Below are 20971 nucleotides of genomic sequence, written 5' to 3' on the forward strand. Positions count from 1 at the left end.
CAGTTCTTTACTACTGGCAGGTGGTACTTGTGACATAAGTTCCAATGAATCATTTGGGCCACATAGTTGTGCCTCTGTTTGTAGTCCATCTGGGACTCTGTTTGCAGTCCCCCATGGGTGCCACCTTGTCATAGTGGAGGGGCTTAACTGTTCCAAGGATGCTGAGAGCTGTGCTGGCGGGAGTGTAACTACCAGCAGGTCTAACCAAGTCAGAGAGGTCTCAGCTGAGGAGTGGAACTAAGAGCACCTAACCCATTAGCACTATAATAACTTATAATAATAATAATTTTATTTTTATACCCCATCACCATCTCCCCGCAGGGACTCAGGGTGGGAAACATGGGGTCAAACCCAAATTTCACAATTAACAAAGCAAAAATACATTCACAATAAAACAAGCATCATTGACATTTAACATTACACATATTAAACCAACATTATAACAACAATATAATGGTAAGTAAAACTGCCAAATAAGAACAATATAGCAATATAAGAGAAACAAATTAAAATGAAGTCTATTCTGGCTCAGTCATTGCTCAGGATAAAAAGAACTGCGGTGGATGCTGCCAATTCTGGACATCCATCAACAAGTGGGCTACAGAATCAAAATACAAATGAACAGACACAGAAGTGACAGAAATATACAATGCCTGAAAACCACACAGTTATGAAATGCTGTTACAAATCAGAACCTCAAAGGCATGACTATCAATAATAATAAGAAGAAGAAGAAGAAAAAGAAGATAATAAATAATAATAATAATAATAATAATAATAATAATAATAATAATAATAATAATACGGTTTGGATCATTGATGTCGCCATCCCAGGTGACAGTCGCATTGACGAAAAACAACAGGAAAAAACTCAGCCGCTATCAGGACCTCAAAATTGAACTTCAAAGACTCTGGCAGAAACCAGTGCAGGTGGTCCCGGTGGTGATGGGCACATTGGATGCTGTGCCAAAAGATCTCAGCCGGCATTTGGAAACAATAGATATTGACAAAATCACAATCTGCCAACTGCAAAAGGCCACCCTACTGGGATCTGCACGCATCATCCGAAAATACATCACACAGTCCTAGACACTTGGGAAGTGTTCGACTTGTGATTTTGTGATATGAAATCCAGCATATCTATCTTGTTTGCTGTGTCATAATAAATAATAATAATAATCACCACCACCACCACCACATGATAATGAAAAGGTCTGGCTATGTGAAAGTCCTTGTCTATTTCCTCCATATAACGTCCCCTGTGTAAATAGCAACATCTTAAAACCACACAAGTTACGCTGCTAGAAGTGTGTCACATGATACTTAATCATGCCTCCTTTGCCAAAGGACCAGATGGCAGCTGCATTTCTGTAATGAACATAGTGCCACACCGGCATTGTCTGCAAACTTATAGCCACATGTGGCTTATTCATAAATCAGACAACCAAGGCTGCGACTGCTAAGGTAATAATTCTGTGCTTCATTTACTAATTGCATGGATCTACTACTCATTGGAAGGATACATCTCTTCTGGCCCATACGATTTCAGACAGAAGCTCATGGAAGACTGCTCTCCCATATATTAAAATTCCTCTTGGCATAGAAAACCCAATGTCAGGGGAAGAACTTCTCACCGACTGTTCTACTTAGCAAGCTTGTTTTTAACATGGGGGTGGGGCGTGGAGGGGAATTGGAGACATTACTTCCCAAATAAGAATTCTGCCCCCTCCATGTAATATTCCTTCTGTCTCTATGTGTTTGTATGGTAGAGAGTGAGACAGTAAAAATAGTGCATCTTACATTTTTTTGTGATTAGTAGGCCAGTGCGATCAATGAAAAAAAGTGTTTCAATATCATTACTAAATTAGGGGGCGCAGAGAATCATTTCTAAAGTGTTTCTAAAGTATCGTTAGGGTTCTGTATCGTAACTATAATGATATAACAAATTCTTTGTTACTTTTTGTTAAGTAATTACGCAAGGGGGGAGCTTCCGGGGCTCCGTTCTTCCTCATTTTTAGAGCTGTTGGGATGAAACTTGCTACATGAAAAGCACAGTCAAACCACCCCCAACAGATGTTCATCCAGCCTTTAAAATAACAATTACAACAACAATAATAATAATAGGAAACCTACAATGTAAAGTTTGGAGTTAAACCAGGATGTATATCTATTAGGCCTGTATGATCAATGAAAAAATGTTTCAATACTCATTACTAAAGTGTTTCTAAAATTATTGGACAGATGGCAAGCTATTTAACCTCAGCAGATTGAAAGCCAAACCAAGGTCACAACAACATCTGTTATAGAACTCCAATATGCCAATGATAACATAGTGTATGTGCATTTGGAAGCCCTTCACTCCGGCCTCCTCCTCCTCCAAATCCTTTGGGAGAACCAAACCCAGCCCTTTTGGGGGAGAAGCAGTTCCCACGACGGAGAACTGGAGCCGTTTATGAGACTTACATAACTCATCTGAAAGCCGTAGGTCAGTGTTTTGAATCTTAAGTTATTGTGTGCCCCCCCCCCCCCCCAGCATTTTGTAATGTTGAGTTGTATATATGAATCTTACAAAATAGATCTGGTAAACAAATTACAAATGAAGTTTTTCACACACCTAATGTTTAGAAACTTTGTACTTCCCTTTTCTTTGGATGTTAGAACTCTATTTCTAAATCAACCCCCATCTCCAATGTACTACAATACTAGAAATTTGGGAACAAGAGGAACATGACACTAGTTGGGGGACTAGAATCAATGCCTCATTTTGACCTTCCAGTGGGAACACATCTATAGGGTACTACTTTTGGGAATTATCTGGGACATACAAATAAGTGTTGTTTTAATTCCTATTTGTGTCTATACTATCTAACAATTTCTACTCTGCCTCACTGGGGTCTACGATGTAAAAGAAAGTATTCACATCATGTCCATGTTGAGTATCCTTTATCCAAAATGTACAGGAGCAGGTGTTTTGGAATTTGGAATTTTGATTTTATTTTGGTATATCTGTTGTTGCACATGAGTACATAATAAAATACCTTGAAGACAAGACCCAAGTCTAAAGCCACAATTCACTTGAGTTTCATATACTTGTGACCTGAAGATAATTTTATATACAATATTTTAATCATTTTCTGCATGAAACCAAACTCCTGTACATTGAACCATCAAAAAGCCAAAGTGTCACTATCTCAGACACACACACAGACAATTTTGGATTTTGGAGTACAGTATTTTGGATTGCGCAATCCAGATAAGTAAAGTTCAACCTACTACGTACTTATATTACCCGATCTCCCATTTCTCCAGTTGGCAATGCGAGGGATTAAATCGGGGACTTTTTTGCATTCAGAGCATATACTCAACCATTCTGCTATAATCTCTTCCCTAACAGAGGAGTATTTGATCGTGCATGAACTCTCATCTGCCGTCTGAAGTGAAACAAGCTAAGCATAGGCTTAGATCCCAAATAAGAAACTAAGCCTATGATGGTCTTCGTTTTCCATTAGTTTCTTTAATTCTGTTACAATCTATAGCAGTCTCTGCCAACGTGGCATCCTCCGGTGAAAACAGAATATTAGCCACTTCATCTTCAGCCAGCATGACAGGACTTGTTGTCCAGGGTCTCTGGGGGAAGGTAGGTTGGGAAAGGCTAAGTTTCCATCTCCATGAAGTGCTTGTTTTCGGAATCTGAGTCCACTGCAAACTTTCCCCAGAGAAAACTTGCATCTAAAATCACCAAGGCTGAGAATTAGAAAAGACAGCTATACCAGCTGGATTGCTATATAGAGCTCAATGTTTGGAAATGTTGTCTTTTGGGGATGACATTTCCTACAATCCCCTGGGTTAGGGTGAGTAAAACTATTCTATGCTTTAGGACCAACTTCCAGGTCACTTTCTAGTTGGCGGCGGGGGGGGGGGGGTACTCACGGGCTTAAAATGGCCCATGGTGGGAGGGACAAAAATCATAGCAGATTGCTCCCAAAGAAAAATTGTCCCTAAGGAGAACTTGGAAACTACGTATGTCCCACAGAGCATACTTTAATCACCCTAGAAGAATGGTTAGGAAACCCAATCTTTACACATAACAAAAGTGAAAAATGTATAAGTGTGTATGTGGAGGAGGTGTTCACTTACACAGACAGCCTCCCACCTCCACAAACAACTATGGTTCCCACTAAGCAGGAGACACCAATGGCCCTCCCTCCACTGACATGCAGGTTATAGTGAGTGCCATGAACATGTAGACCAAACTTGCTAGTGTCCTCCACAAACACCATTCTTCCCCCCATCCAAGTGAAGGCTTTCATGCAGGGACAATTACATCCTAGACGTTCTGTTTTTCTTCCAGAATGGACATCCCAGGGTTCCTTAATTTGCATGACGCCTCCCACTGCCTCTACCTTAACCCTTAACCCTTTCCTACCCTTTCCTATGACACTCAGCTATCTGAGGAATTGATCAGCATCTGAACAAGAGATTTGAGGAGAATTCACCATGATTTACAAGAGTTGTACTTGACCTACATCCAGAGAGCACTGCTATCCCAACCAACGATAGATCTGGACCAAACTTGCCATGGATGATGGGACTTGCAGTACCTTCACTAATATTATGACCCCCACTGACAATGGACTGGGACCAAACTTGGCACAGAGAAGCTCCATGACCAACTGAACATACTGCAGGGGTTTAGGGGAATGGATGTTGATTTTGGGAGTTGTAGTTCAGCTGCATCAAGAAAGCACTGAACCCAGCTGATGTCAGATCTGGACCAAACCTGGCACACAGATCCAAGATGGCCAACTGAGCATACAGGCCTGGTTTGCGGGGAATTGACCTCGGATCTGGGAGTTGTAATTCACCCTTATCCAGAGAGCCCTGAACCCAGCCGACGACAGATCTAGACTAAACTTGACACACAGAGCCAACTGCGAATACAGGCAGGGTTTGGGGGTGATTGCCCTGGGAATATGGGAGTTGTAGTTCCTCCTTTTCCAGACAGCATTTAACCTAGCCAATAATGGTTCTGTACCAAACTTCAGTGGTATTACCTAACATCCCAAAACAAACAAAGCCTTTTTCTAATAACCCGAGCACTGCCGGGTCCACAAGCTAGTATTGTAATAAAGGGAGCAGAGCTAGTTGTATGGGTCAAAACCAATTGTGGGAAAAGCATAGTCATAGCCCACTAGACCCAAAGGGGTGTCCCCAGGCCTCTGGAGCCTTTTGCAAAAGCTGAGAGACTTTCACTACATGAAATACCCAGAGCTGCTTGCAGCAACTTGACATAAACAGCCGTCAGCTTGCTGCTACAACCAAAACACTCCCCCACTTTCCTGCCTTGTTCTTCCACTCCATCATTGCAGATGCTGTTAATTTCCTTGCAACTCACCCTCTCTCAGTCTCAAGAAGCAATATTGCTGTTCCTTCGAGTGTTTTCACCACTCCCTCGTGGTCCTCTTGTTTGAATCTTAGTTTTAAATCCTCTTTGCTCAACCCTCTTCAACAGATCGTTGTTCTTGTTAATTCATGGTGACCCTATGAATGAGAGACCACCAAGTCAACCAAACCTCAACTACCCTGCTCAGTTCTTGCAGAAACAGAGCTGTGGCTTCCCTGATTGAGTACTTTCATTTTCTCACATGATATCAGCTCTGCTAAAACGGTAGGTTCGGGGCCTGGAGTGCCAAGCTTCCAAAGGACCACAGAAGACACAGATGGACTGAAGACAAAATCAGAGGCTTGATTTTCAAATACCCAGAGAGGATGTCAGTGGAGATACCCCTCCAAAGAACTGATATATTGCAACTGCAAATACAGCACATTTTAATTTCATTTCAGCAGCTCCTGATTGGTTTAGACAACCAGCTAGGATTTGCATCATGAGTGATTCAGTACTCCGTCCAGTGTCATCACCAGTTGACGCTTCGACTGGTGACAGAAAATATAATAAACTATAATTGGAGCACTTGAAGCGTCACTCCATTTTGGATCTGTCTCTGAGAGGGGGGAAAGAATGTGGGGTGGCAATTGCTAATTAGTTTATGATGGGCTTAATAGATTGGCTCCAGTGGGCACATTGAGGTTAGGCTTGATAAACAATAAGGTACATCAAGGTGTTGGCCAAGTCAGTAGGGGCCCGATACAGACACCTGGGAAAGGACACATTCCCAGACTAGACCAGATTATATCAGGAAAAAAGAGGGGACATAATGGCTCTGATGCAAATTCATTGTGTGTCTCCTTCCTAGTCTTCTCAGACTATTGTGTGTGGATTATAATTTCCTCAGAGTGAGGGTGAGTTAGAGTACCATTTTGGGGAATTCCCAGGGAATTGCATAGCAACGTTACCATAATAGGGTAATCAGAAATAACCATGAGGCCAGCTATATTTCCCAATGGAGCTATATCTCATAATTCATAAACTGGGGGTCTAATTTTCGACAATAATCTGTAATCTGTTTGTCCTCTTTTCCTGCTACCTTCTAACTTGTCAAGCATTGTTAACTTTTCTGGTAAGCCATGCCTTCTCATGATATGCTCAACGTAGAACAGTTTCAGTGTAGTTATCTTGGCTTCTAGAATGAACCCAAAGGTCCATTGATTTATCATTGTCCAAAACTCTTCTCGAATTGATTTTTCCCCCATCATCTTTTTTCACTGTCCAGCTTCTACAACCATAAATAGAAATGTGAAATGCAATGACAAGGATCATTCTAACTTACACAGGATAGTTTCCAATTCCTTCATAGCTGCCCTTCCAAGGCCTGGTTTTCTCTTGATTTCTTGATTGTAGTCTCCACTTTGATTATGTGGGCTAGGCAAAACTACAGTTAGCTGGATATGTAATTGGTTAAGTGAATGAACCCAAAGGGTGCTCACCAATGCTTCTTCTTCATCCAGGAAAGAAGTGACAAGTGGAGTGCTGCAAGTTTCCATCCTGGGCCCAGTTCTGTTCAACGTCTTTATTAATGACTTAGATGAAGGTTAGAAGGCATGATTATCAAGTTTGCAGACAACATCAAATTGGAAGAAGTAGCCAACACTCCAGAAGACAGGCACAAAATTCAAAACAATCTTAACAGATTAGAGAGATGGGCCGAAACTAACAAAATGAAGTTCAACAGGGACAGATGCAAGATACTTCACTTAGGCCAAAAAAAAAAAAAATGAAATGCAAAGCTACAGAATGAGGGACACCTGGCTCGACAGCAGTACGTGTAAAAAAGATTTTGGAGTCCATGTCGACAACAAGTTAAACATGAGCCTACAATGTGATGCGGCGGCAAAAACAGCCAACAGGATTTTGGCCTGCATAAATAGGAGTATAGTGTCTAGATCCAGGGAAGTCCTGCTCCCCCTCTATTCTGCCTTGGTCAGACCACACCTGGAATACTGTGTCCAGTTCTGGGCACCGCAATTGAAGGGAGATGTTAACAAGCTGGAATGTGTCTAGAGGAGGGTGACTAAAATGATCAAGGGTCTAGAGAACAAGCCCTATGAGGAGCAGTTTAAAGAGCTGGGCATGTTTAGCCTCCAGAAGAGAAGGCTGAGAGGAGACATGATGAAGGCCATGTATCAATATGTAAAGTCATGGGAAGAGGGAGCAAGCTTGTTTTCTGCTGCCCTGGAGACTAGTATGCGGAACAACAGCTTCAAATGACAGGAAAGGAGATTTCACCTGAACATTAGGAAGAACTTCCTCACTTTGAGAGCTGTTCAGTAGTGGAACTCTCTGCCGTGGAGTGTGGTGGAGGCTCCTTCTTTGGAGGCTTTTAAACAGAGGCTGGATGGCCATCTGTCGGGGATACTTTGAATGTGATTTTCCTACTTCTTAGCAGAGGGTTGGACTAGATGGCCTATGAGGTCTCTTCCAACTCTATTATTCTATGATTAATTACTAAGGCTGTATCTACACACTGTAGAATGAGTGTCGCGTGGCACCATTTTGTCATGGTGCAGTGCTATGGAATCCAGGGATTTGTAATTTGGTGAAGCACCTTCTACACTCCTTAACAGATGAGGCTAAAGACCTTGTAAAACTACAGCTCCCATGATTCAATTGTATTGGGTATAGAATCATAGAACAATCGAGTTGGAAGAGACCACATAAGCCATTTAGTCCAAGATCATTTTCACATGGACTGTTGTCGAGCCAGGCATCACCCATTTTGTATTTTGTATTTCATTTTTTTCTGCCTAAGTGTAGCATCTTACATTTGTCCTTGTTGAAATTCATTTTGTTCTCTAATCTGTTAAGGTCATTCTGAATTCTGATCCTATCCTCTGGAGTATTAGCTATCCCTCCTAATTTGGTGTCATCTGCAAACTTGACAAGCACATTTCCAGATGGCACCAAAAAAGAAGGGATAGTGTCAAACTGCATTCATTCTACAGTGTAGATGTGTGACTATTTTTGTTTTCTTCACGTCCAGATGTAAACCTTTCTTCACACTTTCTTCCTTGACTTTCTTCAAAAAATTTTCTAAGTCCTTGCTATCTTCTGCTAGTAGTATGTCAGCCATATATTTTTACACCTCTTTGGTCCTTGCTTTACAATGGAAACCTGCCTGAAATCCTCTACAATCAACACTCTTCAACAAAAACCTTGTTGGTGCTCCCAAGTGCTTGCAAATAGTCAGATAATTTATTTTTTTAAAAACAATTTTAAAAGGGGGAATGCAGTCCCCAAATGATGACTTCTTAATGTGACCACCAACCCTGCTGCAGTTGCCCACACATGGTCCAAGCGAGAAGGGAAAATGCAAACTAGACTAGAGAGGCAGGAGGTTTGCCGTGTCTTGGAGAGGGGATTAAGATATGACATTTAACATTGTGAACCGTCAGACAAGTTAATTTGCATTTAAATCCCTCCAGTAGCTTTGTAAGTTTTAAAAAATAATGAGGAGGATAGAATAAGACTGGCCCACTGAGAGGCTAAATTTGTAGCAACTGGAATACAATGTGCAAAATACCAATTGGAAATTCTAGCCTTTGCTCTGTAATAGGATGCAGAACGTTTTCTACCCTAGGGAAGGCTGTTGAATTTTGTCACCAAGGGTGCATCTACACTGTAGAATTAATAGTTTGACACCACTTTAACCACAGTGGAGTTTGCGGTGGCACCTCTCCACTCTGGCAAAGAAGCCTAAAGATTCTTGTAAAATGACAACTCTAATGATTTCATAGCATTGAGTCATGGTAGTTAAAGTGGTGTCAAACTGCATTATTTCTACTGTGTAGATCAGTGGTTCTCAACCTTTCTAATGCCATGACCCCTTAATACAGTTCCTCATGTTGTGGTGACATCCAACCATAACATTATTTTCATTGCTACTTCATAACTGTAATTTTACTGGGTTGTTGTATGTTTTCTGGGCTGTATGGCCATGCTCTAGAAGCATTCTCTCCTGACGTTTCACCCACATCTATGGCAGACATCCTCAGAGGTTGTGAGGTATATGTAATTTTGTTACTGTTCTGAATCGTAATGTAAATATCTGATATGCAGGATGTACTTCCATTCACTGGACCAAATTTGGCACAAATACCCGATGCTCCCAAATGTGAATACTGGTGGGGTTGGGGGGGATTTATTTTGTCATTTGGGAGTTGTAGTTACTGGGATTTATAGTTAACCTACAATCAAAGAGCATTCTGAACTCCACCAACAATGGAATTGAACCAAATTTCAGCACACAGAACTCCCATGACCAACAGAAAATACTGGGAGGGTTTTGTGGACATTGACCTTTAGTTTTAGAGTTGTAGTTCACCTACATTCAGAGAGCACTGTGGACTCCAAACAATGATGGATCTGGACCAAACTTGGCACGAATATTCAATATGCCCAAATGTGAACTCACAGAGTAAATCCCACAGAGTAAATCCAATGCACTGTACTTTCTCAGTGATACACTATGGGATTGTAGCACTTTGATTCCGCTCTTAATTGTAGTAGTATCTTAGGGATTGCAGTTTAAAATTCTCAGCCAGAGATCTCTGGTGCCTCTCACCAAACTACAAACCCTAAGATTAATGAGGCACCTATTTAAGAGTGCAATCTCAGTGGGATAACCACAGATTGTGAAAAAGCCTCTGGTCATTTCCTGGGCTATAGGAACTGTGCTGACTTTTCATTGTTTTCTTTATGTTGTGCTATAATTCAGCGCTAGGGAGATTACAGCCTGTAAACAAATATGACCTTCAATGCTTTTTTGCAGCCTCTTAAGCCCCCATTTTATGTTAATCCAAAAAAAAAAGTCACCCAAAAATAAACTAAACCACAGCAGAATGGTTTCTAAGCATGGTGGTTTGCTTAGTTCCTTCCCAAACCCACAAAACATATGAGCTTTTCTCATTGGGTGCTGATCAATGTTTGGCTAAAAGGGCTTGCAGGAAAGGCTTGCCAACTGCATTATCTTCTTGTGGAGCTGGGGTGGGCACTGGTAGGCCTCCACATTTTATAGGACTGCAACTACCATAAATTCTTGACACTTGGATTATAGTACATTTAGAAGTGGATCCCCCGGTGGCGCAGTGGGTTAAACTGCTGAGCTGCTGAACTTGCTGACCAAAAGGTTGGTGGTTCAAATCCGGGGAGGGGGGTGAGCTCCTGCTGTTAGCCCCAGCTTCTGCCAACCTAGCAGTTCAAAAACATGCAAATGTGAGTAGCTCAATAGATACCGCCTCGGTGGGAAGGTAAACGGTGCTCTATGCAGTCATGCCGGCCACATGACCTTGGAGGTGTCCACAGAAAACACCGGCTCTTCAGTTTAGAAGTGGAGATGAGCACCAACCCACAGAGTTGAACACGACTAGACTTAATGTCAGGGGAAAACCTTTCCCTTTACCTAATTATATTTCCCTTTTGAGGGTAGATTTTGCTCACTTCTTGTGGATAATACAAGATTTTTGGGGAAAGGTGATTAAGGAAACAAATACATTGATTACTAATAAGGTTAAAAAGAAATCCTCAAATATGCCTTTCAGAAATATATAGGGAGGGAATTAGTAAAGGAAATGAGGAAATTTGTCAATATAGCTTTGTTGCAGCCAGACTGACAATAGCAAAATCATGGAAAGGTGAAAAGGAATTATCAATAAAGGATTGGAGAGAAAAGTTATTAGTCTATATTCAAAAGGCCAAGTGATCTAATGCTATCCAGGGTGGAAATAATGAAGAGTTTGTTAAAAAATGGAGGCTGGCATTTGAATACGTGGAAAGGATGATAAATGTGGACTTTGAATTAGCCGCAAGGGGAATTTACTAAAGCAGATGTAAAGGTGGATTTTATTAGTTATGGGACTCAGAGTGAGTAGTGTCGGAAGTCATGGGTGGTGGGCTCACGGGTGGGGAAAGATTAGATAGAATATTGCAATGTATTTGTTTGGGGGGACAGCATACCTGTATTAGATGTACTTGACTATTTCTAGATGTTTTTCCCTTTTATATTCTGTATCCCATTAATTTCACTCAATAAAAAACTTTCTATTGTCTTACCCCCATTCTTAACTATGAGTTGTTCATTAGTTGGATGTTTGTAACTCACCCTGATTGTTTCCTGGAATTCCCCTGTTTTTTAATGTTGCTCTTTACTGTCCTGATTTTAGAGTTTTTTTTAATACTGGTAGCCAGATTTTGTTCATTTCCATGGTTTTATTTTTTTAAACAGGAACCAATCAGGGCCAGCTAACACCTCCCAACAAAGGATTCCCCCAGACAGGAAGCAGCCAGACTTTGGAGCTGCAAGGCCATTCAATGTTAATCAAGCTGGCGAACTGCAACATTCACACTTGCCTCAAACAGACAAGAGTTCTTTCTCCCACCCTGGACATTATTCCACAGATATATAAACCCCACTTGCCTAGTTTCCAACAGACCCCACAACCTCTGTGGATGTCTGCCATAGATGTGGGAAAATGTCAGAAGAGAATGCTTCTGGAACATGCCATACAGCTCAGAATACTCACAGCAAACCAGTGATTCCATCCATGAAAGCCTTCGACAACAAACAGGTAAAACTTCTGATAAAATGAAGCAGAAGGCACACTCTTGGCATACTGATTGTGTATAAGCTGGATCTCAAAGGAGGCTACTTTTCTGTTGCTAATGGATTTGAAGTATTTATTACAGCGTGAATACCAATTAATCTCCAAAAGGGTCACACTTCCAAAAGCCTGAGATTCCTGATTTTCCCAATAGCCCAGCGTTTCTCAACTTGGGGGTCGGGACCCCAGGAGGGGTCATGGGGGGGGTGACAGAGGGGTTGCCAAGTTTGTAGGTAGTGTGCCAAGTTTGGTGCAGATCTATTGTGGGCTGGGTTCAGAGTGCTCTTTGATTGTAGGTGAACTATAAATCCCAGCAACTACCACTCCCAAATGTCAAGGTCTATTTTCCCCAATCTCCACCAGTGTTCACATTTGGGCATATTGAGTATTTGTGCCAAATTTGGTCCAGATCCATCATTGTTTGAGTCCACAGTTCTCTCTGGATGTAGGTGAACTACAACTCCAAAACTCAAGGTATTTATCTAATTATCATGTCAGAAGCGAACTGAGGGTACATGTTGTAATGTATTTGAAAACACAAGCAAAGTTTTTTTTTTTTTTAAAAAAAAGCACAACAATAACAACAACAACTTGGCATTATACTAAATGTCCTTTGACCAGTAGCTGGCCACTTGGAGTGCCTCTGGTGTTGCTGTAAGAAGGTCCTCCATACTGCATGTGGCAGGGCTCAGGCTGCATTGTAATAGGTGGTCTGTGGTTTGCTCTTCTCCACCCTCACATGTCGTGGACTCCACTTTGTAGCCCCATTTCTTAAGGTTGGCTCTGTATTTCATGGTGCCAGAGCCTTCCAAGTTGCTCAGTCTTCTGTGTGACCAGGAGGGAGTCTCTCATCAGCCGTCAGCCACTGATTGAGGTTCCGGGTTTTAGCCTGCCAGTTTTGGACTCTCGCTTGCTGAGGTGGTCCTGCGAGTATCTCTGTAGATCTTAGAAAACTATTTCTTGATTTAAGGCATTGGCCTTAAAGGTCAATGCCCAGCAAACCCTTCCAGTATTTCCTGTTGGTCATGGGAGTTCTGCGTGCCAAGTTTTGGTTCAATTCTATTGTTGGTGGAGTTCAGAATGATATTTGATTGTATGTTAACTATCAAACTCCCCCACCCCCACCGGTATTCAAATTTGGGCATATTGGGTATTTGGTCCAGTGAATGAAAACACATCCTGAATATCAGATATTTACATTATGATTCATAACAGTAGCAAAGTGACAGTTATGAAGTAGCAATGAAAATAATGTTATGGTTGGGGGTCACCACAACATGAGGAGTTGGAACCCCGGTGACGAAGAGTGTTAAAGCACCGAGCTGCTGAACTTGCAGACCGAAAGGTCCCAGGTTCAAATCCCGAGAGCGGAGTGAGCACCCGCTGTTAGCTCCAGCTTCTGCCAACCTAGCAGTTCGAAAACATGCCAATGTTAGTAGATCAATAGGTACCGCTCCGGCGGAAAGGTAATGGTGTTTCATGCAGTCATGCCAGCCACATGACCTTGGAGGCATCTATGGACAACGCCAGCTCTTTGGCTTAGAAATGGAGATGAGCACCAACCCCCAGAGTCAGACATGACTGGACTAAACGTCAGGGGAAACCTTTACCTTTACCTTAAGGCATTAGGAAGGCTGAGAACCATTGCAATGGGCCATTTGTCAGGGATACTTTGATGGTGCTTTTCCTGCATGGCAGGGGGTTGGACTAGATGGCCCATGTGGTCCCTTCCAGCTCTATTATTCTATGCTGAGTCTCTGAGCCTGTGCTCTCTCCTGGGCCCACTGCGCACAGGTAAGGCGAGGAGGAGGAGGAGAGTGGCGATGATGATGTCAAGCGTGATGCCTAAGGCCGGGCCGCTTTAAGCCAAGCCTCTTTTGGCGCAGGCTCCGTGGCTGCCTCTTCCCAACGCTGCGCTTCAAGAGACGGAGCGCATCAGCGGCGGATCCAGTCACAGGAGGAGAGATAGAGGCAGAGCTCAAGGAGAGCAAACAAGGAGGAGGTTAGGAGACGCATCCCAATCACCATTCTCACCAGAGACAAAGGCGCCAGGAAGGGAAGCATTCTTGCCCCGAGAGCCATGCGAGCCATGCCAGCGCCGGGCTGCTGCTCCTCCTGCCTGGTGCCCATGCTGCTGCTCCTGCTGAGCCTGGCTTGGGCGGACGGCGAAGGCAAGCCGGGCAAAGAAGGCGAGAGCCCCGGCAATTTCATGGAGGACGAGCAATGGCTGTCTTCCATCTCGCAGTACAGCGGGAAGATCAAGCACTGGAACCGCTTCCGAGACGTGAGTCCCAGAGAGAAAGAAGAAGGGCTTGGAGGGAGCGGGAAAGGGTGGGGACGGGAGGCGCCTTGTTGCAATGCAGGAGGAAGGAGAGGAGGCTGGCCAGCCCCGTGTCACGTCTCTTTGCGGAGGGATCGCCCCGTTTCCCCAGCCCACCTGTCCTCTCGCAGCCATTCCGACTCGCAAAGTGGGTCGCCGAGGCCAGACCCCTAAAGGCACCCGACCCCGTGGGATTCCCGTCCCCACCCGAGTCAGGAACCGGGATTGGCTGCCAAAATCAAGCCTCCCGGGGCTGGGCTTTCACTAAGAGTCAAGGACAGGGCATCCCTCTCTGTCTCTATCTCTTTCTTTATCTCTAGCTCTCTATCTCTATCTCATCTCTATCTCTGGGCCCTTCCACACAGCTGAATAAAATCCCACATGTTTTGCTTTGAACTGGAATATACGGCAGTGTGGACTCAGATAACCCCGTTCAAAACAGATATTGTGGGATTTCCTGCCTTGATATTCTGGAATATAGGAAGGTGTGGAAGGTCCCTCAATCTCTATCTCTCTATCTCTATCCCCAACCCTATCGCTATCCCCAACCCTTTTCCTATCCCTATCCCCAACCCCATCCCAACTCTTTCCCTATCCCTATCTCCATCCCCACCTCCATCCCTATCCCCAACCCTTTCCCTATCTATCGCTATCCCCATCCCCAACCCTTTCCCTATCCCCATTCCTATCCCCAACCTTTTCACTTTCCCTATCCCCATCCTAATCGCCATCCCTATCCCCAACCCTTTCCCTATCCCCAACCCTTTCCCTATCCCTATCCCTATCCCCATCCCAACTCTTTCCCTCTCCCTATCCCTATCTCCATCCCCACCTCCATCCCTATCCCCAACCCTTTCCCTATCTATCGCTATCCCCATCCCTATCCCTACCCCTGCTCCCACCTCCATCCCTATCCCTACCCCCGCTCCCACCTCCATCCCTATCCCCAACCCTTTCCCCATCCCTATCCCCAACTCTTACCCTTTCCCTATCTCTATCTCCATCCCCACCTCCATTCCTATCCCCAACCCTTTCCCTATCCCCATCCTTATCCCTATCCCCAACCCTTTCCCTATCCCTATCCATTCATCCCCAAATCCCCCCCCCCTTTTCATTGCAATTTAATGGGAGCTCCTACCTGAAAGGCATGCTGCCTGATTGAGGATGTTAAGCAGGGTCTGCTTTGATTAGTACTAGTGGGATGCCACTGGCTACTTGTTATGGAAAACTCCCAGAAATACAGCAGAGCTTTCAAAAATACAAACAGTGTTGCTGTGAGTTTTCCGGGCTGTATGGCCATGTTCCAGAAACATTCTCTCCTGACATTTCACCTGCATCTATGGCAAGCATCCTCAGAAGTGTGAGGTCTGTTGAAAACTAGGCAAGTGGGGTTTATATATCTGTGTGAGAAAAAAAAACCTCCTGTCTGTTTGAGGCAGGTGTGAATGTCTTAATTGGCCACCTTGATTAGCATTGACTACCCATTAAGTTTCAAGGTCTGGCTGCTTCCTGCCTGGAGAATCCTTTGTTGGGAGGTGTTACCTGGCACTGATTGATTCATGTCTGGCATTCCCCTGTTTTCAGAATGTTGTTCTTTATTTACTGACCTGATTTTAGAGTTTTTTAAACACTGGTAGCCAGATTTTGTTCATTTTCATGTTTTCCTCCTTTCTGTTGAAATTGTCCACATGCTTGTGGATTTCAGTGCTTCTCTGTGTAGTCTGACATGGTGGTTGTCAGAGTGGTCCAGCATTTCTGTGTTGTCAAATAATATTCTGTGTCCAGGTTGGTTTATCAAGTGCTTTGCTATGACTGACTTCTCTGGCTGAGCTAGTCTGCAATGACTTTCATGTTCCTTCATTTGTGTTTGGGCAATGCTGCGTTTGGTGGTCCTTGTGTAGACTTGTCCACACCTCCCAACAAAGGATTCCCCAGGCAGTAAACAGCCAGACCTTGAAACTGAAAGGCTATTAAATGCTAATCAAGGTGGCCAATTGAAACATTCACACCTGCCTCAAAACAGACAAGAGTTTTCAAAGGCTTTCATGGCTGGAGTCGCTGGGTTGTTGTGCCATACAGCTCAGAAAACTCACAACAGACAAGAGTTCTTTCTCCCACCCTGAACATTCCACAGATATATAAACCCCTCTTGCATAGTTTCCAATATACCTCTCAACCTCTGAGGATGCCTGCCATAAATGCAGGTGAAACATCAGGAGAGAATGCTTCTGGAACATGGCCATGACAGGGTTGCTGTGTGTTTTCTAGGCTGTATGGCCAGAAGCATGAACAAAATCTGGCTCCCAGTATTAAAAAAAAACTCCAAAATCAGGACAATAAATAAAGAACAACATTCAGAAGACAGGGGAATTCCAGACAGGAAACAACCAGGGCCAGCTAATACTTCCCAACAAAGGACTCCCCATGCAGGAAGCAGCCAGGCTTTGAAGCTGCAAGGCTATTAAATGCTAATCAAGGTGGCCAATTGCAACATTCACACTTGGCTTAAACAAACAAAAGTTTTTTCTCCCATCCTGGAGATTCCATAGATATATAAACACCACTTACCTAATTTCCAACAGACCTCACAACCTCTGAGGATGCCTGCCATAGATGTGGGCGAAACGTCAGCAGAGAATTATTATTATTATTGTGTTGTCGAAGGCTTTCATGGCTGGAATCACTGGGTTGATGTGAGTTTTCCGTGCTGTATGGCCATGTTCCAGAAGCATTGTCTCCTGAACAAAAGTTGTCTACCAGTATTTTAAAAACTCTAAAATCAGGACAGTAAATAAAGAACAATGCTCAAAAACAGGGGAATTCCAGACAAAAAACAATCAGGGCCAGCTAATCACCTCCCAACAAAGGATTCCCCCAGCCAGGAAGCAGTCAAGCTTTGAAGCTGCAAGGCTATTCAATACCAATCAAGATGGCCAATTGCAATATTCACACTTGCCTTAAACAGACAAGAGTTCTTTCTCCCACCCTGGACCTTCCACAGATATATAAACCCCACTTACCTAGTTTCCAACAAACCCCACAACCTCTGAGGATGTCTGCCATAGATGTGGGTGAAACGTCAGGTGAGAATACTTTTGGAGCATGCCATACAGCCCAGAAAACTCACAGCAACCTAGTGATTCTGGCAATGAAAGCCTTCGACAACACATTATTATATTTATTTATACCCTGCTTTATCTCTCCCGAAGGGGACTCAAAGTAACATAAAAGCATTAGTATACAATTAAAAATATTTAAACATTAAAACAGAATTAAATATAAACAGTATTAAAAATTCACAGTTAAAAACCATTCAACTTAGTCTATGCATATTCATGTCAAAGCCAAAGCACCTCCTGACTTGATGTTAAAAACACACACACATTGAATTGTAGTTTGATAAAAGATACACATTAAAACATATTTCTATCAAGTGCCTTGTCAATATCCAAGGAATACCCAGAGACGGTTTGCTAGTTCCTTCTGAAATCCAGCCTCCTCTACCTGGTATTCAGTGGCAATGTCCCATCCAAGTACTAACCAGGGCTGACCCTGCTTAGCTTCCAAGATCAGAAAAAAATCTGGTACCTTTAGCTCACAGCTAAATTGCTGTTTATCCGCAATGTCTATCTCATTCTGCCTATCACTAAAATGGGATTTGGGAAGGATAAACTGACTCTAGTGATAGCCCAGCAGAGAGAGGTTTCATCTTTGCAGACAAATGGGCCAATCCAGATCTGTAATAATAATATATAATAACTTTATTTTTATATCCCACCTCCATCTCCCCGAAGGGACTCGAGGTGGCTAACATGGGGAACAAGCCCAATCCAACAGCAATTAAAACCAACCATAGATTAAAACATAACTGAGTAAAATCAATAACATCACAAAATGTACCTCTTTCTGACTCAGATGGAAACCGACCAAGAAGGGTGGGGATTAGAAAAGGCTGCTGAAGGTATTGAAGGTGATATCCAGACAAGCCAAAAATGAGAAACAAGCAAACAAGGCTGTTTGGAAAGGAAATGGTGGGTGGAAAGGATTCCTTTCTATGTAACGAAAGACTCCAAGGCTCAGATTTGCAAGTTGATTTTGTTTTGATTTACATCCTGTCTTTCTCCCCCCCCCCCCCCCCTGCCAAAAAAAAATTAAGATGCCAGACTGCTCCTGTCAAGATTAACTGTTGGGGTAAAAAAAAAAAAGAGAGAGAAGAAGGTACAGATGGAAAGGAATGCCCAATTATAATATTAAAACACATCTATCTAAAGAGATGGAAATGTGGGTGAGAAGCAGGACTAAGAAAGAAATGATAGCACCCATCTCTTAAGAGTTCTTTCCTTCAGGAATGGATCGATTGTTCAAAAAATCCACCTGAATCAAAAGGTCTTTGTTTGCTGGCCAAAGGATGAATGGGGTCACTCTGATGCATCAACCCTATTAGTTGTACAAGTCAAGACCAAGGTGCCTTTTCACAGTTATATAGAAAGCATAGTGGGCAGGGATAGCTTTTCTTACCTCTTCAAAGGATATATCCCACATTCCCCAATGGAGCTCAGGAACCATTAATGTCTCTCTGCATCCTTTATAGTCACAGCAACCCTGTAAGGTAGGGCAACCTAAGAAAAAGACAGAATGTGTGACTAGTCCAAAGCTCTTATCTGATGGCCGTTCCACACAGCCATATAACCCAGAATATCAAGGCAGAAAATCCCACAATATCTGCTTTGAACTGGCTTATCTAAGGGCACTTCCAGACAGCACTAAATCATGGGTTTTAAATTGGCAAAAAATCCTTCAGAAGAGGTCCACATACAGACCTGTTAGTCCTGGGATTTCTACCTCCGTTGTCCAGGCTTGCTGCTTTGTTCTGAGATTTAGAGGCTCCCAAGATGGCCGGAAATCTTGGCAGCTTTTTTTTTAATAAAGCCCCAGGATGTGGATATATGGATGTGCAGATATACGGATGTGCAGATCTCTGTAAAAGTTCTGTTCTTTTCCCTGGCCAGAAAAACTGCCCTCCAGACATTTCATGAAGTATCTGCCGCACAAACAAATCTCATGGGGTAGGAGCACTTCTGCCCAAGTCAGTATTGCACAATGAAACAGGAACACACACTTTCAAGCCAGGAGCAGAACTGTGCCATTATTGACACTTTTTAGAGCCTGGCTGCCTGGAAATCTGTCCAGACAGATTTGGTTGTGTACTTGTGGCATAGAACAATAGGGTGCTGCTCCTGGGTTAAACATGGCTGCTTCTATTAGCCACCTGCATGACCTTTGCTCTCAGTATTTACATTCCTCTCCAACACATCCATGTTCCAACAGCCAGTAGTAAGTTTTTGCCATTTACTATCCTGCTTCCCTGAAAATAAGACACCCCCTGAAAATAAGCCCTAGTAGAGGTTTTGCTGAATTGCTAAATATAAGGTCTCCCCCGAAAGTAAGGCTTAGCAAAGTTTGTTTGGAAGAATGCCCACCAAATAGAACACCAGAGCATGAAGGATTGGTAAAAGTACTTTCCATAGATTGTTGTACAGTACATAGAAATAGTGGTAGTAACAAGAAATTCGTGATAGGATTCACAGTTTGTCTGGTTATGCTGGTTTGCGATGACAGCTACTGTACAGTATATAACAAATGTTCATTTTTTTGTTCAACAATAATGTGAATTCTTCTTCATGAAGAAATAAGACATCCCCTGAAAATAAGACCTAGTGCATCTTTGGGAGCAAAATTAATATAAGACACTGTCTTATTTTCGGGGAAACATACATTGAGTGTATGCTGTTGTCAATTAGGAACCAACATCTATAACCCGCCAACATAATCCTGGGCAACGTCCTTGCAGACGGCCAATTCTCTCACTCCAGAAGCAACTCCGGTTGCTCCTGACACGAAAAATATATATCCTATTGTCCCCTAGCACAAGAACACCACGAAACCTGTCTTCACAGATGGCCATACAACAAGATCAGACTAATTACAGTAATGATGACATTCTGTTCCTGTTTTGAAAGTGTCTGTTCCTGTTTCATTGTGTATTACTTAATGTGAAAGTACTTGCTGCACCCCAGGAACTTCATTTTTCTGCCACAAACTTCATTAAACAGGTGAAGATGAAGTTCCTGTGCCCAGGACAAAGTTTTTGCCTTACTAAAGTGTCACCTTCTTTTTAGGAAGTGACCAATCAGGAGCAAACATCTTAAATCCTGGAACAAACCCAGATAAAAAAATTCATGATTTCCGATTGTAGGGAAATACAGACATGTGGAGATCCAGATATTTGGCTAAAAACCATGATATTCCCGCACCTGGAAATCTTGTATTTTTAAAATTTTGTAGCAGTTGCTTCTTGGTTTACAGGGAACAGCGTCTAGCCACCCTCCTGATTGCTGCAGAAGCTCCTGGGATAACCTGGGATAACCGTACTGTCTGGACAGGTCCTGAGTCCACACTGCTATATATTCCAATTCAGATAATGTGGGATTTTATTCAGCTCTGCAGAATGGGCCAGAGTTTTCACGGCTTGGATTAACCACGTTGCAGCCTAACACTCTTACGTACAGTAGCTCCTCTGTGTCCATGGATTCTGTA

The 20971-nt window shown here is 43.0% G+C and overlaps 1 protein-coding gene across 1 annotated transcript in view; it reads left to right on the forward strand.

The window, feature by feature from the left end:
* The first annotated feature begins 14143 nt into the window (after positions 1-14143).
* spock2 (SPARC (osteonectin), cwcv and kazal like domains proteoglycan 2) overlaps positions 14144-20971 on the forward strand; it is a 145484-nt gene continuing 138656 nt past the window's right edge. Inside the window, exon 1 of the mRNA XM_062976984.1 lies at positions 14144-14338. Within this exon, the coding sequence (XP_062833054.1) occupies positions 14144-14338 (195 nt within the window). The remainder of the gene's footprint in view (positions 14339-20971) is intronic.

This window comes from Anolis carolinensis, chromosome 3 (assembly GCF_035594765.1).
Source record: "Anolis carolinensis isolate JA03-04 chromosome 3, rAnoCar3.1.pri, whole genome shotgun sequence".
Lineage (NCBI taxonomy): Eukaryota > Metazoa > Chordata > Lepidosauria > Squamata > Dactyloidae > Anolis > Anolis carolinensis.